General features: G+C 33.4%; 1 protein-coding gene across 1 annotated transcript in view; it reads right to left on the reverse strand.

Annotated features, from left to right (window-relative positions):
• Positions 1-1,443: 1,443 nt before the first annotated feature.
• LOC149909469 (GTPase-activating Rap/Ran-GAP domain-like protein 3) overlaps positions 1,444-25,290 on the reverse strand; it is a 54,489-nt gene continuing 30,642 nt past the window's right edge. Inside the window, exons 3-24 of the mRNA XM_090117502.1 lie at positions 24,321-24,413; positions 23,758-23,839; positions 20,800-20,903; positions 20,030-20,161; positions 19,502-19,628; positions 18,853-18,951; positions 18,224-18,327; positions 11,403-11,508; positions 10,894-11,036; positions 10,323-10,445; positions 9,514-9,673; positions 9,049-9,189; positions 8,495-8,758; positions 7,885-7,994; positions 7,585-7,698; positions 7,238-7,349; positions 6,304-6,393; positions 6,104-6,225; positions 5,597-5,724; positions 4,006-4,139; positions 3,086-3,203; positions 1,444-1,889 (exon numbers count right to left, since the gene is read on the reverse strand). Coding sequence (XP_089973628.1) covers positions 1,787-1,889; positions 3,086-3,203; positions 4,006-4,139; positions 5,597-5,724; positions 6,104-6,225; positions 6,304-6,393; positions 7,238-7,349; positions 7,585-7,698; positions 7,885-7,994; positions 8,495-8,758; positions 9,049-9,189; positions 9,514-9,673; positions 10,323-10,445; positions 10,894-11,036; positions 11,403-11,508; positions 18,224-18,327; positions 18,853-18,951; positions 19,502-19,628; positions 20,030-20,161; positions 20,800-20,903; positions 23,758-23,839; positions 24,321-24,413 — 2,709 coding nt within the window. The 3' untranslated portion in view covers positions 1,444-1,786. The remainder of the gene's footprint in view (positions 1,890-3,085; positions 3,204-4,005; positions 4,140-5,596; positions 5,725-6,103; positions 6,226-6,303; positions 6,394-7,237; positions 7,350-7,584; positions 7,699-7,884; positions 7,995-8,494; positions 8,759-9,048; positions 9,190-9,513; positions 9,674-10,322; positions 10,446-10,893; positions 11,037-11,402; positions 11,509-18,223; positions 18,328-18,852; positions 18,952-19,501; positions 19,629-20,029; positions 20,162-20,799; positions 20,904-23,757; positions 23,840-24,320; positions 24,414-25,290) is intronic.

The following is a 25,290-nucleotide window of genomic DNA, read 5'->3' on the forward strand; positions in this document are numbered from 1 at the left end:
AACCACTACAATCTATGAATTACTTCCACATTTCTACGTGCGTGCAGTGTAATAAGTATAAGATGGTTTAATAAAATTATGAGCATTTAAGATGGTGCCATGTAAACCTAATTTTATTATAATGAGATACCTAGTCAAACAGTCAAAACATCTGAAACAATTACGAAGTTTAATTTTTAAATCGAGTGTAGCTCTTGCTCTTTCTAGCTTTTGAGGGTAGAGCTGAAAGTTCTAATGGCGCTCTTTGATATTTACCATATTTTTTACCTTTATCCATAATTTCATGACTTTTCTTCTATTTACCACCAAGTTGAACATCTACGAATAAATGAATGCATCAGCTTTTGCGTTGTATATTTTGGCGCTCACTGCGATTTAATGCCTAGGTGCATACCTAATATGAATTAATTATTTAATGTTTGGAACTTTAATGACATAGTTTAAAAATGATTTCTTTAAAAACATTAAGCTATATGCACTACTTTACCTATACTTTTTCACTTATTCAAAAACCTATAACCTTTCTTCGTAGGTACTACTATCATTTTATTTTAATCGATGATGTTTTTTCTTTCTTTGCCCACCACTTAAGAGATGTCATTCCAATTCCAGTCTTTCTTTTATCACTCTCTATCTATCTCTATCTATAAGAAGTAAAGTGCGTCAAGCAGCCAATAAATTTAAATAATTTGGAAAATCCAAAAGTGCACGCCTAATAATTTTTTTTTAATAAATATTTATTAATTATTATTTTTGTTTATTTAATAACAATTAAACCACATCGAATCAGACCCTGAAAAATGAAAGGGTTCTATTCCTGAGCATACTCAAGCGTAAGAGAAAAAAAAAGACTCGATTAGTAAAGTATTTCGGTCGCTATCGTGTTAACAAGAAAAAGGATCCGCACATACAGACACACGGACGTCCAAGACAGAACTTTTTTAAACTGTTTTTTAACTAGTTTAAATAACAAAAATGACATCAAAAATATCATGAACGTTAAAAATAGTGTTTTTTCTTAATATGTGTGTGTATGTATTATCTTACAAGTGCAATGTATGATACATAAAGACATTTTAAGTTTGAAAAATCAGATGTTTTGCGCGAAGTGACAGTAGTACCCACCTCAACGCTTCGCTTATGAGGCGTGCAATAATTTTAGTTAGTTTTAAACATCGATTACATGGAATAGACGCTGCTCTTCAAAATATGTACATATATTTTTAGCCCGTCCCTACAAGTAATTGTGCTCTTCACAGCGACCTTATTAATTAAGTTTAGAAATCAATATTTTTAAAATTAATTACGTCTACAGGAAACAATATTTACAGTTAGGTACTGTATTATTTAATGACGAATGAATATAAACGATTTTTTAAAAATTGATGAACCAAATCTATAATTCTTAATTTTATTATGGCTAACATCCATCGACTTGTAACATTAAAATTTAGTGTAAAATATAGTCTTATTTCTATAGTTTGATTAACTGTTTATAGTATTATTTGGTGTCAACATTTAGAGTAGGTAGTTAATTTACTAAGAATAGGTAATTTACTAATATATACATAACACAATTTTTATTTCCTATTGAATTCATCACATTCTAAAATAACATTCTGAATAGAAAGCTTCAGTTTAGGTTAGTGTAACATTGCATCTTATTATAATTTCAATCGTTTTTTTCTGTTCCTTATTCTTATATTATAATATGACCTGAATAAATAACGTTTATGCTAAATTTTAAATAAAAATAACTTATTTAAATAGGGTTTGTGCATTTATTTTAATTATAAGACGTGTGCGAATCATTGGCTTCTTCATCACCGCCTCCTCTCGACTTGCTGTCCAGACGCAACGCAGCTAGTTTTTGTCGTATGCTATTTGGTCTGAAATATACATAATTATAATTTATTATTGATGGAAAAACATAGTTAGAAATACATTGTAAGTATATCAGTCAGTATTGAAAACCTCACAAAGGTGATATAAAATATTTCATAGGATTATCTCTACATATTCATAGATTTTGCAAAATTACATTTTATTATTTTAATGATCCTTAAAAATTATTCAATATGGGTAACTATTACAATTTTTTGTAACTGCTCAAGTCATTGCTCCTTATGCCGCGGCCACACTATGCTCCTCGCGCTGCCGTTATTCGCCGCGACATTGCCCTCTCTGGCCACACACTGCTCTACTCGCGTGATTAATCGCGACGCTCCTCACTTGCATTTGCCTTGTCTCACGAAATGGACGTTGAAACTGTGACGCGTGCGCGCTATGCATTTTTAGTATAGCTAATTATATTAATGTAGTAAAAAGAAATATACACCGTCGTTGTCGTCCTCAAACATAAAAAACATTATCAATTTTTCATTCGACCATTCCATGCTTGGCGACGACATAATTATTAATTTCCAATTTTGCATACGTGTGCGCCTTGCGCGAGAGCTCGATGTGGACTGCGATCGCGCGAGTATGTTGCCAGGCACTCGCACTCGTATTGCCGCCATGGACAAATAGAATCTATATTTGTCTTATATTTGTCTATGTTGCCGCGCAAAAACCGACAAAATAAGGAGCAGTGAACGATGAGCACGACGAGTGGCATAATGAGTAACGTGGCCACACTATGTCTCTGCCTACTTTCCTCGTCACTTCCCATACCACTCGTCGAGTGTGTGGCCGCGGCATTAAAGGTAACAGGCACGGGGCCACAACACCCTGCCTATTGAGTACACTGTACATGTACACGGAGACACCAAGTAATATGTAACAAATTCAATTATTCATTTATTCTTCATAAAGTTTTTGTGTACACGACTCTTTGACGAATACACACATTAGTTCAAATAAAGAATTTAGCATAGTTACTAACCGGCATAGGTAGCGCGGAGTAGATGCCGTGTGGCTCTAATGAGCTGTGGCCTTTAAAATTTAAGTTTTATGTGGCTTAAACATTAAAATGATAGAGATAGAAATAAATAGGACCCAAAATATATTTATGACTACAAAAATACTATTTTTATTTCTGTTTATTTATTACTTATAGTAGATAAATAAATAAATAAATAAATACCTATCATTAAAGTAGGAGCACACGACATGGTCCGCAGAGACGGACTGTCGCTGGTAGGCGGCCGCGCTCAGGTTGCTCTGCGGGATCTTGTAGATGCGCACACAACGGCCGCTGTTCTCTGTTAAGTATTCAATTATATTAAACTAACTGGTTGTCCCGGCTTCATGCTTAACCTTGAAAAAAAGCATGTGTGCTGAGCACACGTGTTAGAAGTGAAACTTCTCTGGTAAGATTCAAAAATACCCTTACTCTATATGCAAGTTTTACTTAAAAATTTAGATGGTAGGAACAAGGTAAAAGTTTTAATGACAAAATAATTTTAGGATTGCGAAGTCCGTGTGTTTTGCATGGCGAAATACAATAATACATTGGGAGGATTGTATTGGTTCTTAACACGTTCCCTGCTGGCGCTAGCAGGAACACCGGGAGTGCCACATGACCTGCGTACAAAGCACGTAGGTACAGCGCTTATATTTGGGCGCTTAAAAAATAAACTTGGTGTAGTGTTGGAAACAGAAATGCTGTTTCCAACATTACACCAAGTTTATTTTTTTACACACAATATATTTTTCTCTTTGTAACATAAATGTAATGCGACACGTCTTTATAATACATACCTATTGGTAAACAATAATTTCTTCCATATACTTAACTTCTTTTAATATAAATTACCAAAGACAGTTCAAAAATAGTTTAGTATATAACTCTTCTTCTTTTTATTTTTGTTCATATATTTATTTATGCTCTGCCCTACTCCTATCCTTTACTTAATTTCTCTCTGTACAACCGGTTGTCTGGAAGAAATCGCTATTTAGCGATAAGGCCGCCGTTTGTTACAATGTATCCTAGATTAAGTCTCAATTTGTAATTTTTAAGAGCAATAAAGTAATAAATAAATAAATAATAATAATATGTCATACCTTGTGGTGAAGTGGGCGGCGATATCGGCGTCATTCTCTGCAGCGGCGGGCGGATGGTCTCCTGCTCCGAGGAGATCGAACTGCTGCGGCTTGACGCGGAGTTGTTCTCGGGTGTGCGAGTGTTTTGGTCGGTTCTGTTGGTTAGTTAGTATTCGAAAATAATATTAATAATATTATAAAATTTTAGAAAATAATAACACGAAATAATGTTTGGAAGAAATGTTTAAGACTAACTGAACTAATGATGTCCTGATATAAACAAGAGCTTCGCATATACCTTCGATCATTGGTTAAATGAATCATGATCGAACATTAACTTCATATAAACAAAAGTTTTGGCTTTACACTTTCGATCTCCTTCAACAGACTACCTCGTACCATAGCTATAGTAATGTCGTGTCACCTAATCTTGGTATTTTTGTCCAGTTTCGTGATATAAAATAATTAGTAGTGAAGTGTTATATTGTTAATTATAATTCATACTAAGTTATACTTCGACCTAATTAAAACATGTTAGAAAGTAAGAAAATACATTAATAAAAAGTTGCTACTTAGAAAAAGTTTAATAGTATACGTAATAAAAGCTAGTTAACATAATTTATTGTAGCAGATAACCAAAAAAGGTGAAAGTTTAAGTGATTAATTAGCTACAAGCACGTTTATGAGTAAGATCGTGTTATATTTTCAATGTTTTCTTAAAAAATACTCGATAATGTGTTGTTGGCTTCATGTAAACAGTTTAAGAACTATAAATTAATACCACCTTTATAGTAAAACCACTATAAGATATAATATATGTCAGGTCACGGAATGCTTTGATTGATAGTTATTGTACATTCATGAGCACTCAATGTGATAACAATATATAATTGGGTATGTAGTGTTATTTATTGCGTTTGCGTGAGCTCGTAGCACCGTAGCTATTGTGTAGACACGCTACGCGCTACGCGTCTACGAACTTATCGACTAGACGTTGTTACACGCATTGTTATTCAACCTAGTTTTTTATAATTGGTTTTATGTAACATAATTGGTGTATTTATTCGAATAAGTCTAGCTTTTTTTTTTCAATATTGTATTTTAATATGATGTTCAGTGATTTTTGGACATATTAATGTTGTATTTCTAAGCACTGATGCAAATCTAGTCTTTATAAACACGATATTTGATACATCTGAGTGGTATAAGTTAAATTTTTCGAGAATCGAAAATTTATCTTTATAATTAAGGACGTGAGTGACTTCTATACTTAAAAAAATTGTATGAAAGGAGTGCGGTGTAGGAAGGAGTTTGTTTGTAGAACCGCACTAATCTCATGCACAACGGGTCCGATGTGAAAAATCGTAGCGTAGTTTTAAAGATTTAAGCATACATAGGGACATAGAAACAGAGAAAGCGACTTTGCTCTGCGGGATCTTGTAGATGCGCACACAACGACCGCTGTTCTCTGTCGAGTATCACAATTGTGATCACAATATATTATTAGCTGCTTGGCCTGGTCAATATGGATAACAAAAAATAAAATGGAGTCTTTGGCAAAACGATTTTTAAAATCGGTTTTATACTATGTAGTGATTATCTAATACATCACCTATCAGCATCGTCGTCGTCCACAGAGTACTTAGCAAGTCGCGCGAGCTCGTAGCTGTCGTGTAGACACGGCTCGATGTCGCGCCCCAGCGGCACGTACTCGGGCGCACATGCCACGTAGAATATGTCCTAGGGGTGAATAGTAACTTGTCAATATTTGAGGTTAAGTGGACAAGCACTAAGCACTTAGTCTTCAGGCCGTATAAAACGGACGTATAAAACTATTATGAAGGAGACCATTTTATGTTCATTGTGTCCAAATATTATCTACTAGCAACAAAAATATGCTAGTTGACTTGTGCCAGTGACTTTCAAAACAAACATTTACAAAATTTTATAGTTTATTTTAATGTCCTCTTGTATTAGGTAGATACCTACTATTACGTCGATTGACTTCTAGAAATATTTTTTTAATATATTGAACAAGGCAGTTACAAGTTATTGAAAATAATAGCAATTATTGAAAAGATTTTTCATTTAGTCTAGTCTAGATTGTTATGAAGGTTACCTTTCTACCACATAGAAGCTTTAATCCAGGAATGCAAGCTGCGTGTACCAAAGAGCCGTTAGCAACCAGTCTAATTTCCAATAAGTCCTCAGCAAAAGCCATAATATAAGGGAATGCACATACTGAAAATAAATAAAATAACGTTAGAATATTTTTAAATTATTTGAATTTATTTCCGTTTAAAATAAATGTGTACATACCAACAGCTGTGGGCACGGTTGTCCAGTGAAAGTCGTATTCACTATCGCTTTCCAAACCTTTGCTTGTTAGTCTTTCAAAATGGCAGGTATCTAAAGAAAATATAATAAAATGTTTATATCATTGTTTGTACTAGCATAACATTATGTATGCAGCATAACATTAATCTATTTACTGGAAGTAAATAAGTGGAAAATGGTAGAGTATACAAAATAAACAAAAGCATACTCTCAACCTCTGACTCCGACTTGTGTCGGAGTTTAGATTTTTTATTTAAAATAATCTCACAAATAAGTTTTTTATGTTACAAAAGAAAACTCCTAATTCAATGATATAAAGTTATCAGTCACAAAAAAGTAAAAAGTTTAGTAAAAAAAAAGCTTTCTATCGGGAATCCCAGTGTTTCTGTTAGTCCAGTAACTATCAATAGTAGATAATACTTCGTCCAGATTAATGTAAGTATCTATTTCTTTTTTTTTCAATGTCCAATGTGTACACATATTAATAGGCTCCAACTTCCTTACGTATACAGGGTGTCCCACTATTGGTATGCTAAGCGCGAAGGGACTTATAGTTTTGCATACACTGATCACGTAAAAAATAGTTAAATAACAAATTTACGTCAAAAATTTTTTGCTTAATTTTTCCTGAAAATCCATGTTTTCTTCTCTAGCTTCGCGCAGCCGGCATATACCGCTTCTCTAATGTGAGCAGTTTGTCTATGAAAACATAATCTTCAATGATAGCTCAAGTACTGGTATCAAAGTTGGGCGGGTTGCTTGTTATGGGTGTACACATAAGAGTTTTAAGAATTCATCTATATGAAAAAGAAATGCGTCTGGAATTTTATAAGTATTTTATACGTACTCAGCGTATGCAAAACTATAACCTCCTTTAAGCTTAGTATACCAACAGTGGGACACCCTGTATACTTACGATTATAACACAGCAATAACTGTCCATCCCGTTCATCTCCAATGCGCAGTGCGTTGACGAGCGCTCCGCGCCGCGGACCGTTATCTTCAGAACTATCCGCTCGTTTTAATGTCTGAAAGTAAGTTTTATTTATTTCAGAAACAGTCATTTACAAAAAAAGTATTTGTTAATTTTTATTCAACGGTAAATATGGTACAAATAATATAATTGTAGTAACTAAAGCCTGTGTAAGTTTTCATCCGACCGAGGAGAATGAAGAATTTTTCTTCTGACTACTAATATTTGATTAAATCTGAAATGAAATAATTTTTTATATTTTAAAATAATGGAAAACATTAATTATATACCTGTCCTGTGCTGGTTTCTATAACTTCCCAATGGTGCTTATATCCTATGACGGTGACAGGAACTTCGCCGTCCATCATTTTCAGTAAAACCGGCGTCTCACTCAGTTGGATATCCTGTAAACAAATAAAACATTTATACATTTTTTTATAAGTGTGTGTGTACGTTTGTAACTCAACTACGACCAAACGGTTGAATGAATTTGGAAACAGGTTAGAATTTAACTAAAATTTATCAAATTTTTAATACGTATAAATACACTTTGACTTCATAATACTTCTAAATTGTAAAGAAGTACTTACTTTGACATGGGTATATTCAAATCCCATTTCACTATCAGTCTTTGGCTCTTCAACTAAAAGAAGAATTCTTCTGCCTATTGCTATTGCTAAGAAAGTCTTGCCTCCCTCGCCTGAAACAAGCATTTTATTAAAAGTTTAAATTTGGCTCTATCTTGTGGTAATGTTATAAAAAGGCTCGAATTTTAAAGTGTTAAAAAATCTGTAAGTGTCTTAATCTATATCTATTTTAATATCTATTTTATGTAGGTTACGTTATAAATTATAATTTACAATTTACCAATGAATAAATAAAGAAATATTTTATTACTGAATATTATTTTTCAATTTGAATATTTGGTAATGAACGTTTAAGTCTATTATAATGTAGCCTTTGACTCGAAAGTAGATTAGCGAGGATTGAAGCGACGAGCGTGAATAATGACATTTAATAATAGTAATAAAGCTGCGGACAAATTTGCAAATGCACAACGCATTACGCAAGCGCCGCGCTTGTAAGGTGAAGGATTTGTTAACGAATATGTACGCTCAGCTCGCGGTATATGGTATTGTAACACCGCATGATCTAATAGAATGAAGCGTGTGTGACGCGGCCGGCTAGTGGCCGAATTACCTTGTTCGAGCAGATCAAAGTAGTGCGCGGTCTTGGTGCGCGGCAGGCGCGCGTGCTTGCAGTCCTGCAGCGGGCGCATGGCCCAGGCGCCGGCGCACAGCGCGGCCAGCGGCAGCGCGTACACGCCCGCCCCCCCCGCGCCGCCCGTGGTGGAGCCCCCCCCGCCGCCCCGCGCGCCCACGCGGAACAGCCCCGCGCGCTCCGAGCGCCGCGCCGACCGCACGCACCCCTCCCACCGCAGCACCACGCGCGTCGTGCCGCTCTCTAAGGGACACCACACATTTATCTGAACAATCTGAAGAGCAGATATTATTGGTGGCTCCTTATATTTATTGTCATGCTGAAATTGAAAAATATCTACTCAAACATAAACTTTTGAAGAGAAACTTCTTTATTCGCGTTGAGAGTAAATTGTCAAGGTCACGTCATGGCAACAGGCAATACCGACACGTCATGGATTAAGGGGACGATTTTATTATGTTTGAATCTTGCCAAAGAAGTTCCACTTCTGACACGTGAGCTCGGCACACACGCTCTTTTTTTTGATGACTGACCTTCAAGTATATAAGTGTTGGAGGTGGTAGATAGCAGCACTCTGCCGTCTGCTAGCTGCTCCGCACATACGGGCGTGGCAGGCAGAGGTGCTGCGCGCCACAACCGCCCCTCCCACGGCGCGCGACGGGAGCCTCCTGAACCTGATGATATCCATACTAATATTATAAATGCGAAAGTAACTCTGTCTGTCTGTCTGTTACTCAATCACGCCTAAACTATAACGCCTGAACCAATTTTCATTAAAAAGAGAGAGAGAAAATGACGCAATCCCAGAAATTCCACGGGAACGGGAACTATGCGGGTTTTTCTTTGACTGCGCGGGCGAAGCCGCGGGCGGAAACCTAGTAATACCATAAAAAATAATACAATACAATAAAATACTAAATCAGCCCTTTTTAGCAGACCATACGTCGATTGGTGCGAGAGCATCGCTATAACTCCGAGACATCTAGTAGCAAACTCACCAGTAGACACAAGGCTGGTAGGTGCATCACCCCGCAGTACTGCATCCAACTTAAGCGCCTGTCCCACGTGAAGAAAGCGCTCCGTACGCGCTGCTCCCGCGCCTCCCGCGCCCGCTCCGCCCGACCACACGTCGGATAGCGCGCGACGCGATAGCATTGGCTGGTGATAGCAAAAAATTGGACATGAGCCTATATTCCTTCCTAAATGTTTTTCTTCTTAACTCAGTCTATGATGGATTAGGCTATCTACCATAGTAGCCTTAAGTATTTAAAAAATTTTAAGAATTGCCCACATGCGAAATAATATAGATTTTTAGGCAGGAATTCAGCACGCTGATTTAGTACGACTTTGTCGATCTTCTTATACGACAGTTTTATCACGATGCATTCGTTCAGTGCTTAGAGAAGTGTGGTGGTATGGAGAATATGAAGGTAATTTTTTTTTTTTTCTAATACACAAAAGTAAAACCTTATTGAACTGACGTATGTAATATAAATATATCAGAACTTTTTCAAGAACATACAATTTTTATGAATTATAAAATAAACAAAAAGACAGAAAAATATTAAGTTATAGTTCCACAATATCCTTTTGAAGAAGGCATACGGACATGCAAAACATTATTATGTCGCATATTTACCTCCTACGCTAAAAATGTCAACAAAAAAAAATCAAATAGCACGTGAGACTTCTCTATAAATAGCGAAATGAATTGCATTCAACGGAACGTTTGAGAGTGGAACGATTCACTCGGAAGGTTCTAGTACATTTTACAAATGAAACTGCTAAGGACCTTATTATGTCTTACCACTTTATGGTCGGAGCAGTGCTCAGCGTATATATCCCGTATCAAAGTGTCGAGAGTCCTTTGCCTCTTTAGAGCGAATGTTGGCGTTTGAAACGCTGCCTTTTCACCATTCATTAGTTTTACCTGAAAGCAATTGTCAATACAATAAAGCACAGCAATTTGCCCCTGGGGAATAAAGCGGTCTCGAGGGACTAATTTCCAATAGATAAATTAACTGAACAACTTATACGTGACCTTTTGATGTCCGTACTGAACGTGTGCAATTAAATAAATTTTGTTATAATTTATTAAGGACTATATTACAAAAGAAACGAATGTAAATATAATGAAGCTTTAATATTTTTTATTTTTCAATGCAAATCAATCATTTTGACCCATTGAGCCCCAAGCGGCCCGATCGGTCCACGATACAATAGATTTTCTATTGTGTCTGTGGTTCCGGGGCCTGAGTTATTAAAACCTTATACAACAGTTATTTATACTCTACCCAAAATAATTCAATAACCGAGGCAACACGAAAACAAAACGTCAGGGAACGATATGATTGAATTAGTATTGCGATAATGCTCACTAAGAGGAATTCCCTGAAGAGCTGTGGGTCACTGAACACGGGTGGGCAAGGGAGGGAGGGCCCGAATGGCGGGACCGTGTCGTCCGTGTACACGCTCAGGCGGTACCCTTCGCCCTCCACTTCTGATACTACTGCGAATACATCTGGAGTTTTTTGTAAGGAAACTAGCCCTATTATTATTGACTGTTTTAGTAGTTGAGACGGCTAAACATATTCTACCCCATACCTGAAACACCGCATCTATAGAAGGCGAGATCGAGCTCAAGTGTCTTTAATAAGCACATAAAATTAAATAAGTTCTGTTTATTGTAAGCTTTATTACAATTAAATTCTGTCGAAAAATAAAAAAAAAATATGTCAGATTTTTCAAATACTTAAGACCTGTTTTCTATACGTGGAAAATAAGATGTTTCTTTTGTTGGATTTCGATGTTAGTCAATTGGTACACCCACTACGATTAATAAGCTCTATATAATTTAACAACTAAATATAATATTGTAAAAGGATACGAGTAAAATGGCTTTTAACACATTGCGGGTTGAAGGTGTTGTGCACTGCGTCCTCAGTGAAAACAATGTTGACAATATCGTTGCCGATGTGACGCTTCCTCTCGAGCTGCGAACAATGTCAATTATCATGTCGCTCGTAATGCTTTTAATTAATGCTACGATATGCATAATTCAATCATACATTTATAGTACAGACAATTCATAATTGAATGAGCCCCCTGAAAATATACTGACCTAATTGTATATAGGTATTGTCTTATTGTTTAAATACTCAGACTTCAGAGGAAATAATATGGATTACATAAATGCAACCAATTCGTTTGTTTTATTTAAAAATGTAGTCTTTTTATTGGCCAAAACATCAAAAAACAATTCCAGAAATAAAATGAGAATAATTTATATAAAAACAATTTCAAGAATAAATATCTAGTAATTTAGAAAGAATTCATATCAGCGAAGCTTTTTGTAAAAATGCAAAAACGACATGACAATTTGAATAGTTTTAGAGATAAAAGGTTAAATTACAGACAGTGACAAATGGAAAGTCGTTTGTTAAACTCCGCGCAACTACTGTCTAACTACGAATTTGTTTATTTTTAACTTGATATTTAAATCTGAACACGTATTTTGCTGTTTAAATTTGGAATAAGCTTGTAATTGTTCATCAATTTGTAATTTAAATCATTCTTAGAACTAGCTAAGATAACCTATTGATAAAAGGTGGCCTTTATAACTAATTATGAACATTATATTATGTGATTTAATTAGCTCGTTTATAACAACAATACCTACTCATAATAATAGTATTTGTTCCTTTCCGTATACCTTCGAGGAAATTAATCAATGAATAGGTCTTGTGCGTGCGAATGCTTCAGAGAACCTACACTGTATTAATTAGTTCAACGGAGGGTTCACCATTTGATGTGATAACCAATGATTCGAAGAAATAGATACGGGTCTTACATATTGTACACATGCCATGTGTATTTAATTCCTAAAACGTTAATTGAATCCATCTTAAATGTTTTATTACCATAATACTAGTGAGACTATCTTGAAATAAAACACTACAAGAAGTTTCTATTTCAAAGCTTCAACAAGATTAGTTAAGATTGAAACACTCTAGCTTTTAAGAAGTTTATGTTTCAAAATAAGTTGAAAAGCTCAAAGTAAATTGTTCCGATTGAAGCTGTTTTTGTTTAAGAGGTGAAGCTGATACCATTAAATTTAATGCTGCCACTGCCACAAAATATTTGTTTGTTCGAGAATTTTCTGCTGATAATAAATCTAATGATAAAAGGCAGTAAGCCAGCTTATTTTCACAAACAAGAATTATCTTGAAAGCTTTCTTTATTTGAGTGCTCTAATAAACGTATAATAAGGATTCAAGATAGAATATAAACAGGAAAAGGAGGCATTTAATTGTTTGCGAGATACCAATACGAAAATAGAAATTGGCAGATGCATAACAATTTTAGTGTTTGTTTTTGTCCTAGGGAAGTAGATAAACTTTTTATATGCCCTGCTAGACAAATGTTTTTTGTTAGACTCCATCGAAATAAAATTGGTTACCTCGCTTCATTGCGATGCGACCTTCAAAACTAAACATATTCATGACAACTAGCTCACTTGATAAGCATGGAATTTGATTTAACGAACGTCATAAAAAGTGATTTTTTTTTCAAAACTTTGTATCCAGTAACAGGTGCCCACAAACTCATAAAAGTAAAACAATTGTTTTGACCTACACCCCATAAAATACTAAATGGTATCAAAAATAACATAAAGATAAACTTCCCAAATACACTTTAAAGCAGCAGGCACATGGCTTGAAGTTCATAAATTGTATTTAAATATTCAACGGAAGCCACCACAACACGGTATCATAGTACAATAACCTAATGAATATTCATATTCACAGAGAGGTCATATAAATCAAACATGTTAATCTATACATATAATAAAATCGTAGGAAAGTCAAAACTGTACATTGAATATTTTTTTAAAAGAATACATAATCCATGATCTATAATCGATATAGAAGCCAAAAATATAGTTTTTAGAATTTTTGTCTGTTTGTCTGTTTGTCTGTTTGTCTGTTTGTCTGTATGTTTGTCCGAGCTAATCTCGAAAAGTACTGCATAGATTGACTTCAAATTTTGCATGAATATTACTAACAGGTCGTGTGAGGTTTTTTTAAACATATTATCATGCTATCACCTCCGGGGGAGGAGCTGTGAACCTTTACTTTTCTTACGTATTCCGTGTACTACGACAGCGTACAATCTAAAGACTCATGTTTAAATGTTGTTTTTGAGTAAGCCATGCTATTATCTAGCTTTACACTATAAAAACTACGTCATTTACGTAATTTGGGCAGAGAAACTGTTTAATGAATCTTAGTACTATAAAGACAAATTTGATTCAGCGCCATCTATGAGATTTCGTAAAAATCAAATCAATTTACATGTTAACACTACTGAACACAATGTTAAAAATTAATAATTTAAATATAATTATGTTATTTATTTATTTAACTCTTTAACCCATAATAAATCTTCCCTTCCCTATAAGGTGCGCTTATAATTCGTGTGAATATACTACATTTTTAAAAGTGAGGGTAGATGTATATTATTTTAAGTCAAACTAGACACCATTACAGTTAATCTAATATTGATTGTGTTCATTGGTTACATTTTTAAAAATCTTCGTGTTTTAATAATTCGATCACGAGGCGGGACTCTAATACAAAAAGGTTAGTTCGTTGATAATTATTATTCCTTCATCATTTACATGTTGTTAGTAAAAATATACTTTGACTGTTAATACTTTTGTTCAGTATTTATCTGTATGATTATTGCTTGGTAATTAATATATTTTCATGTCGTATACCTAATTATAAACATAAGTGTGATGTGAAACTAGCTGGATTTATTTTTACACACTCACAGTCTTATATTTTGTGTTAATGTTAAAATAGTATTAATAGTGTAAATCATAATATTTTTTCAAAGTTAAAAATATTTCCTTTTTTCTGATGGTGTTGCCATCGAATTAAACCGCGCTGTCGTTTCGTTCACAAAAAGTCATGTTATTAGGACCGAATATGTAGCCGCCTCAACTTACGGAAACGAGAGTAACCTGCGTTGTCTGTTAGTTATTATATAGTCGAATTTAACGTTACATGGAAATTGGAATCTAAATATATGTATACCTACTTATATTAAATCTGTAGAGGTCAATTCTGCACATGAAATATATTTCCTAAATAACTATCACGAGGTGATTAGAGATCGACATCGACGTCAAAAATGTTTGTCCGTCTGTCTGTCTGTATAACCGTTATAGAAACAAAAACTACTCGACGGATTTAAACGAAACTTGGTACAATTATTTTTCATATTCGTGAGCAGAGCAGCAACTCCATTTTTAAGCTTTCGTCGCGTGTGCGTTCTTAATGCGTGTATCTTAATGGTTAAAGCTACACAGAAATCAAGTATGAAAGAAATGTTCTCCATATTATATAAAAAATATCTCCCGACATCATAAATGTCTATCTTTTATGGTTGAGCTTAGGAGTTCAAAGCTTTCTGATTATATTTGTCTACTAGCTGTCCCCGCGACTTCGTTCGCGTGGAATAGTGACTATGGGACCTATGACCATGGGCTCAGGGTGGGGCAACAATAAAAAATCATTTTTATTTTCATGCTCCCACTCCCGCGCCCACTCGCACTCCCACGCCATATGCCACGTTCAGTCCCAATCCCACGCCCACGCCCACTCCCCTTCACAATTAGTACCTACCAGATCAAAGCCAGGGTAAGCGCCCCACCCAGCCCCACCGTGGCTACGCCCATGCTGAATTACTACTTAACATACAATTATTGAGTAAATACGTACTACCATACTGTACTGTTGTACTACCATAAATAATTAAAAGAATTGTTATTAAAATTTCTTACTAAACTGAGCTAAAAAACTTACGTACCAAATTATTAAAGAAAATCAAGAAATGAAATGCCTAACCTATACCAAATAGTTACTACATATTGTAATTAAAAATTATGATTAGTATATAATATCGAAAATCAAAAAAGAAATGCCTAACTAATTCTACGTAAAATTTCTTTTAAATTATGTCATATTATTTTTTAGGAACCAAGGGGGGGAGAGGAGCAAATTCTATTTCCTTCCTTTCTTAAACGGTTGTTTTTAATAATCTATGGTGTAGCCAGTAGCCACTGATCAGCTTAATCGATACTCAGTTTTTATCAAATCCAGAAACAAATCCAAATTAGATCTTTCCTGTCTCACGCACGTAACTAAAGGCTGAAGAGAGAGAGAGCACGTAACTAAACCGTTTAGACGAAGAAAAGTGTATAGAAAAAGGAATAAATAATTTCATAAACTTCCCGACGATCTTTAAAAATAAATTATAACTTTCATTTTTTTCATTCCCACTTTTACCCCTATGTAGGTATAATAAGTGGATGAACCAATTTTGATACACTTTATCTAAGAACCAGCGTCGGAAAATATTCTGCCTAACAAAAAAAACCGCATCTAATTCGGTTTACCTGTTAGCCAGCTACGGTGCCATAGACAGACACACACACACACACACAGAAATACATAGCGGTCAAACACATAACACCAGTCTTTTTGCGTCGGGGGTTAAAAATATAATATGACATAATTTAAAGGACATTTTATGTGGAAAATTTACCTATACACCAGGGTAGATAATTTTTGAAACAAAAAAAAATCGCAGTAGGATGAAACCCATTAGAAAAGGATATGATAAAAATGTAAGGAAAAATAAATTACGGTCAATCGGAGTTCGGGAAGTGGGAGGGGGGGAGCTTTTAAGAGAAAAAAATGGTTTCTCTCGATTTCTCGATAATAATAACACCTGCTAATTTTTTTCTACATATTTTAATTGTACAGACATCACTTTTCCACAATTTTATTATATGTATTGATGATGATGATTGAGATTATAACACTCTTAGTCCGTTTTAATTTTTATTCACCCGCATCAGTGCCACCTAAAAAATCTTTATACATATATCGAAATTCGAGCAAAGTTAAGAAAATGAGAAATAAGAGTTCTCAAGGATCGTTATTCGTTAGAGATAAGAGGCTTACTATTGACCGAAAACAACATGTGTTATGCCGAACCTGAAACCGCTTCACAACGAGAATTGCGGCTCACAGCTGACCGCGAACGGCATGTACTATCCTGTGAGACCGAAACCTTCACTGAGGGTATATATAACGTCTCACAGCTGATCGCAAATGGCATATTGTACTATCCCGTGAGACCGAAACCCTCACTGAGAGGGAATTACGTCTCACAGCTGATCACGATCGTCATATTTTATCTCGAGAATTCTGAAACTTTTACTCAATATGAAGACCGTTTGACAAATAATAGGGTGCACCATAATATTATTCGATCTCTCGAAGATGAACATGAGCATAAGCAATGACTAGAGTAGGGACGCGAATATTACCATTATTTGAGACAAGAACGATTAATAAGTTTGTTTAATGAAAGATTAAGAATTGAAACTATTGGTCTCTTTAAACGGACGAATAGCGAGAGGCCCGTCTTATTGTAGACAGATTTCGACATAGTCTTCATGACTTAGAGGTAAACATAGAAGATCAATCTACAAATTCGGTGGTGTGGTCCGACAAAATAATATAAAAGTGGGTTTGCTTATAACCTCACAATTGATTACAGATCATCTTCTGTATAGGCGATATTAACGTAGTATGTTCTTTTTGTAATGCTTTAAAGTGGAGTAAGGAGTCGGCTTTCGTTTGAAGATACGCCGGAACCTTTGAAATCACTACTTTTAAGTTTTAGAGGAACATGTGCAATCTAAACAGTTCTTAGACAATATTAGCTCTTATAGTATTGCGTTTTAAATGATCCTTTGGTGCTCAACAATTATCAGATGCTCCTTTCATTCTTACTTTTAAGATACAAGGTCAAGTTTATCATTTGATAGGATCCCTTTTGCCTGAAGGCCAACCTAAGTTTCTTTAAATATATTTTGTATTCGACTACGACGAATAATCGAATACAAGAAATCAATATTTCTCGAATTTAAAACTGAACTCATTTCACAATTTTAGAACATGTTAATTCATCAGGTTAATCCGTATATATGCGTTTTAAATCGACATTAGAAGCTTTTCCTCAAGATGGTGATATTAATATAAAATTGGTATAAATGCCGATAGACGGAAGTCTATCAGCACTCAGGAATTCCCTGAGCGTGTTATAACGCCCAGGCCGCAGTATTACAATTTTTCCTACAGTAGGGCGACGAATGTATTTTCGCATAGCAACGGAGGGGAACTCGTGGGGGGTAAAGTGACGCGGGCCACGTACCACAAACATGTTTAGTTTGTGGTACCGAGCGCGAAAGAAAGTCATCGTGTTTTTAGTAAAGTTACTATGTAAACTAACGTAATTTATTACTTAGGTACATATTCTATAATGGTGCGCTCAAACTGTTAATCTACATTTAATTTAGATTATTATTTTAATTACTAAGAAATGTAGAATTTAAATCACATTCATTCATGTTTTCCTCAGATATTCGATGTCTATGATTTTCGATGATTTTAAGATTTTCTTATCAGAGTATTCAATTTTAATGTAGTTAAATTTTATAAGAGACAATTAAGAACATTCAAAAATAAAGTGTCATGTATTTTTTTTAAACGACGAATGACGAAAAACGACTGAATCGCGGACGAAGTCGCGGGCAACAGCTAGTAGTAAATACAATGTAATACTGACCTGTTGTTTGTTGTCTTTAGAGAACGGCAACATTGTTGATACGTGGAACATAATTTCGTGGCCTTGGTGCATCGTGTAAATGGAATGGCTGCCAGTCATGTCACCTACGACCGTTAAAATGTAGAATGTTCTAGAATGTCTGTTATTTGAAATTTCGTATTCGTATACGAGATTAGTTTGAAATATTTTTAATTAAATTTCGTAGTTCAAGGTCTGGTTTGGGTATTTTAATAATTCTCATCAAAGATAAATTAGAATTACATAGTACATAATTGATATTAAACAAGTACCAATTTAAGTTTAAGCTACAACTAAATAAAGGTGATATAACTAATATGAGTAATTATTAAGTTCTGTGTAAAATAATAAGCAATAAACATTTCTTTTTGTTCTAGAAAGCAAAGGTAACAAGACGACTTCCTTTTCATCAAATAGAGAAAATCGGTAAAAGAAAGACAACTGGAAAGTAGCCAATAATTAATTAACGTTATCCACATACTTGAAATTAAGAAATAAATTTCACACTATCATGACAATTGCGTTTAATTTGGCCGAATTTAGTTAGAAGCCCAATTCCTGTAAATTAGTTTAAACATTATTTAGTTTGCAGAGGTAGGATATAGACTTACCTTTGACATCGAGACCTCCTCGAAAACGGTTCCATCCTCTTAATCGAATCTTGTCCCCCAAAAGTGAAATAAATCTGTCCCATTTTTCGTTACCTTTTTCTGGAATAGAAATGCTATGTTGTCATTTACTATAATGGCACAAATGACCGGTCAAATGGAAATAGATCTGGTATATGTGGTATTTTTGTCTTTCATATGAATATGATAAATAAAATATAATTCTAGTCACACATTAACCAAATGTTTGTTTAATTTGAAATCCATTTTGTATTAGTGATGCATATTACAGGTATTCAGTATGTATGTAATACATATATTGTATCTCTCTGATTGTCATATCGTTTTCTTGAAACGTAAAGTACTCGACTTGGGCGAAGTTATTTTTAGCGAGTCTTTACTTTGATAAATAATATCATTACAAGTCTGAGAGAAATCACTTAAGTATGTAAAGACTTATGAATATATTTGAATATTCTAATTTAGTTATATAAAATCCAGACATTCGAAAATAGTTCCAATACCTGAAACTAAGTTTGTAACAAAACCATTGTATCCAAAATCCAATACCAAAGTTGTATTAAACATAAATGGAGAATGAACTAGCGAAATAAGAAAATTGTTGACAAAAGTTAGTGACTATAATAAATACCATTTGAAAGCATTTCGTCGTCAGTCCTCTGGCCTGGCTTCATTATCATAACGCCGATCTTGAAATTTACCGACCCTTCTTGTTCTTCGAGCAATAATACGTCTTTCTGAAGTTCGGGACACGTTATCTGAACAAAAAAGAATAAATTCGTGTTCTATATACTACTCGAAAAGAGTATTTTATGGTTTTGATCGTAAAATTAGAACATTATGATCTAAACTTGGTGGTTGAAGTTAGTACTTAGACTTTTGTTAATCGACAAATAAACTAGAGCTCTACAAAGAAACTTCATTTTCTTTATATCGTACTACGTCTATATTATACATATATAGGGTCATTAAAAGCTTTTACTGTATAATTAAGGACAGAACATATTGAGCTTTTACTTAGAGGTCAAAGTATTATTTCAATAATGAATGTCAATATTGTTAAATAATTATATTGTTATTTTCTAATTGGTCTGAAAACTTCAGAAATATAACAAGATATAAGATAAGCATAAAAATAATATATAAAATAATTGTCAACCTCTCTAGGCATTTTATCAATCCTCTCGATGGCTGTGAATTGCGATAGGATCTGCTTGAGGGTGGGCCTCGTCGGCGCTTGACCTCCTCCGCCACTCCAAGCACTTGCTGGCAAGTAAATTTTATGCGCACCCTATTGTTGGGGAATATAAATTAGTGAAAAGGCTCGTTATAAGCGGCTTCGCGATCAGAAGCAAGGTTTGAGTGATTATATTCTTTCAAGATTGGATTTTTTGTCAGTTTAATTAACGAACGTAGACAGTTTTTTGGCGTTGTTTGCGTTGCGTGTTTATAACACTTGAAGACATTGTATGTATTTTAGTTTAGAAAATTGAGGATACGACACACCCAACGAAAGGCAAGGACTGTAAACGTTAATTTTTCTCTTCCAACTTCTCATTTATAAGTATTGAAATTTTGTGTTTTCAAATACTTCTGAGATAGATACTTACGCATAAATAAAAAGTTGAGAAATAATTGAAAAAAAAAAATTAGGTAGTTGACACGAGAAGATAGTATCTAAATGTCTCTATCGGTTACCCAATAGCCAAAGTTATGTATTTTGCATCAACTCGTTCCAATGATTCTCTTGACACAAACAACAGCCAAAAAAAGTTCAGAAGCCGCAATAATAGAAAAAGAAACTTAACCTATAATAATAAATCGATTCTTATGTAACCAAGAAATAGCCTTACCAAGCTAGTCTATTTTTCTTTTGTACCTATGTCATGTCTTAACAATAGAAAGTAACAAAGGCAGTATACTGCTTACCATTTTATTGAAGAGTATTGCTCGTAAAAGACCCGCCCCCTCCTGCACCACGCTTAAAAGATATGGCTCTCTGGCGCCATCTACTCCTATGTAGTTTTGGTGCACTGAAATTAATCACACATTGAACGATTGTGTACTATGCAAATTTTTTTCTATAAAATAGCACTCTTATCAATAAAATTTTAAATGAGAAACGTTCAATGAAAAAATTTCAGAAGCAAAAATATTTTATGGTATAAAAAAACAATCTCTGTTTTCCGAGGATCGAATCGAATTATGCTAATTTTTACTTCCCTTAAGTTACATTTTGTAATCGTCCTACTCATGAAACTCCTTAATTAATGTAAATATTATTATAAAATATCAGGAATTCACCAAATTTTATAATGGATGAATAAATATACCAACGTTGATACAATGAATCTTTAAACTTTTCTTCAATGAGTGGGTGTTTAGGAGTATGCTATTTAAATAAAAAGTACATTATGGAGATATTTATAGTCAGAGGAGTTTTTGATCAAAATATTAAGTAGTTTTATGAGCATAAAGCTAACTTATACGACACCAATTTTTACAAGAAACTCAATAAAGTGATATTACTTTATGCATTCTAACGGATTTTATTATTTATTAAAAAAGTACTTATGCCGTAAAGACACTTAGATTTTTTTATTAGATCGATTTGGTATCTACCATCAGTGTCAAAACTGAATTACCATGTTGGTACCAATTTAATAAATACATCGGATGCTTCTGCATCTTAATTAGAAAAACCTCAATTAAATGTTTGGAATCTAGGGATTTTGCATTTAAAATTTCAATAACATGTATTGGTTTATTTGCAAATTTCCAGAAGTCGGTTCCGAATTAAACAAAATGGCGCGAAGGAATGGTAAAAATAGGTTTCTGTGGTTTATTGATAGAACTATTTATTGCCTTCAAGGAATATAGATGTTTCCCATAATTCGTCGCAGCCCTATTTATAGTCACCGGGGATAATTTGGAAAGAACATTTTCTGTTGCTAAGGTTTAATTAATCTAGACGTGTGTAATTGTGGGATATTGTTAAATACCTATACTTTATTCATTTGTGAGCTTAATAAAGTCTTTTTTTATAATATTCAAGCCGAAGAACTCATTGAGCAATTTATTAATTAATTTTTATTACAAGCTTCAACCAATATAGTCTTGATTCAATTGATTCGGTCAAGGTCAAAACGGTCGTCGCTATAAATAATCGTAGAAAAACTCAAATATAATTAATTATAATTTTATTGGCTTATTATTTAAGAAATGTCTGTAACAAGATATCTATATTATTGCTAGATGTTGAAAGGCTAAATGAAGAATTTGGGTCGTAGATCTTTTTCCCCGTCGCCATTCTTCATTTACCTATGCAAAATATGCAAAAGGAATATTAATATTTACCTACTTTGAATTATACCTACTATACAAAATTTAAATTGTTTAAACCCTTTGAATATGGTTTCCGGTAAAATTATAACATTGAAAACTACATATTTAAATTTGATATTCGTTAGTTGTGGTCGAAGCTATACAACTGGGCAATCGAAATTTCCAATTACAATCCTATATTGAATGCTGCCAAAGATTTACTGAAAATCGCTTCAGTTGCGCGCCGGTTTGTCACGATTTAAATTCCAACTTGAAATAACAACTCTCAACTCCTCTTTGTGTTTATGCTTTGTTTTTGAGAGGAACAGCCTTGACTTTACACAGACTTATAGCGAAGTTTAAAATAAAACTTGTAATGGATGCATTAAAACCTTGGAACGGAATTCTGTAGGTGACACCTGCGTCTTTCAGTGCATTTGAAATCTTAAAGGGAAAGGGTTGAGGTTGTGAAGTAGTTTTTATTATTTACATAGATAATATATGTTAAGAGAGACTTATAGTTATTTTACTCTATGTCGAGTTTAGAACACTTTAAGATATTTTATTTTTATCATTAAATAAACAGAAAAGTTCAACAAGAAAAAAATAGAAATAGTAGAGTATAAAATTTATTATTTAAAGAAAGAACAAATTGAAGTGACTTTTGAGCATCTGTTGCTATATTTCACAACTACGCGGCATAAGTCGGATGAGTACTAAGCTCCGGAATAACAATGAAGTAAAAAAAGGTTAAGTGGCTTGAAACGTAACGCTTTACTGGAAAACACAATTTAAAGTTGAAATTGAAACGTTTTGAATATAATACTGCTGTAAGTTAATAAAAATACTATTATTACTCAGGTAAAAAGTACGTACATATATGTATAACTATTACATTAAAAATATGTGGAGTAGTTTTTTTAATATATAAATACTGAGCAGAACATTTATTAAGATGTTAACAATCGTCGCTGTTTTTAATACCCAAAGTAATTAAAATCTACTTGCCAGTGTATCAAAGGTTAATAAAGAGTTTTCCATACACTTTTCTATGCTACAATGGAAGAAAACTCAATCAAGACAATGCTCGACGCCAGAAGCTTCATTAAAACAGACTTTATCAAGAGCTCCGCTGCAATGTTACAAATTTTGTAGTTTTATTGCTAATTATATGGTAATAGTATGCAAAATTAATAATACATGATATGAAATACTTTTTATTTCTTTGCAATGGAAACTTTTGTAAAAGAAGTATAACATATACAACAACAAAAAAGTTTTGGTGTTCAATTTACTATGAATATGAAAATAATCTATCTTAGACCTTAATTTAAGCTTTATTATAAAGGTGGGCACTGTGTAGGTAGATAGTAAATCCTCATTGTAATAAAGGTGGCATAGTCGAACTATGCAGTTTACATTTTAAGAGGCCAATCAAAGCTAGGCGCGTAGAGTTTCGTACATACAATGTAAAAAACTCCTAGGTATTTTATTACGGTCAGTACATAATAGTAACCACATACTTATTTTACTTTTGTTATAAAATAAATAATAGAAACTTACTTTTGCCAAGAAAGTATTTGAAGTACCATCGCGTCTGGAATTCGGGATTTTCGAGTACCGGTGCGCTGGGCGGACCAAACAACTTGAAACAAAATATCTAATGTACAAGTTATATTGAACTCAGTATATAGAATACAATAAATTTCATCCTTTTGGGTCACTTATTTATCGTATATAATAGTTATCAAGTTATAATAAATAATAAAAAAAACAAAAATCCGACTGCGTGAAAATTGGCGCCAAAAATTCGTCATTATTTTTTTTTAATTTGAAATACCTAGCCAGTGCTTAAAAAAAATCAACTTCAGGAATAGTTCCTTTTTTATATTATAATATTTTTCTACCAGAATGACTTATCTATTGCTGATAATATGAAAATAAAAATATAATTTAATTGTATACAAATTATTGTTTTTAAAAACCTGAAAAGCAGGAATTTCCTGTGTTAATATTTTTTACGTTACGTACTAATAAGTACGAAAAAAAAAAAATTAAATATGTAAAAAAATTGGGTGCTTTTTACAAAATAAATAATTAATTATATATTAATAATTATTAATTACCTCATCTTTTTCGCCCAGCGAATTCCCGTTCTCGAGACGGTAGCGGCGGATGATTGCGTCCACTGCGCCGCTAACTTCGCTTGTCGCTGACAACTAGAACAATCAATTTTTTTAAATATTATTGTAGGAAAAAAACAAAGAGAATGATGGTTATTAAATTTTTATTATTATTTATTTATTTATTCGTAATCATACAGCATTACAGTAAATAATATTTCTCAGTATTATTATATTTATACAAAATTATGAGCCAATTAAGATTACAAAACAAATTTTAAACCCTTATGACCTTATTCCAGTATTTGATTGTAATTTCTGAATAATATGTGTGTTAATTGCTATATTTCGGTTCTAAACTAGTTTTCTAGTAGTAGATGAACAATAATTATTGAAAGGAACTGTATGTGACCTGTGTACTCAAAATTATACACATGATATACATAATGTTTATAAAGTGTAAACACATATATAATTACAGATTAAAATTATAGTTTTCCCTATGCGGGACATTTTAAAACGATTATAAATATCAGGATACACTCATCGAATTTCATATCAGATATCATTTCCTGCACTGAAATTCAATTTGCCTACACAAATTGAAAAAAATATTTCCTCAGGGAGCCTTCAAAGCTATGTCTGACCCTGTTGACGCCTTTTGATATTTAATATTCCGTCACTTTATAGATTTATTTATTAGTCGTTTCTTATATTTTGATTATTTTTATACCGGATAAAGTTACTTCAGTTTTTTAAAACATGATTTAAAAAATAGTTTCCTAAATTTCTGTTATAACCCGATATCTAGAAATCCTAAAGTAAGCCGGAGTGTTTATTTTAATCAAGAATAATTTTTGAATTCTTTAAAATAGATTGAATTTACTGTTAATCTTATTTTTTCATAAGATCGACAGCAGGATTCGGGTAAAAAATGATTAAATTGAGAAATGCTCAATTTTCTTTTCTTGTT

The sequence above is a fragment of the Colias eurytheme genome, chromosome 3 (assembly GCF_061535395.1).
Source record: "Colias eurytheme isolate Ceu_HAF_F1 chromosome 3, ilColEury1 Martin Lab GWU primary, whole genome shotgun sequence".
NCBI lineage: Eukaryota > Metazoa > Arthropoda > Insecta > Lepidoptera > Pieridae > Colias > Colias eurytheme.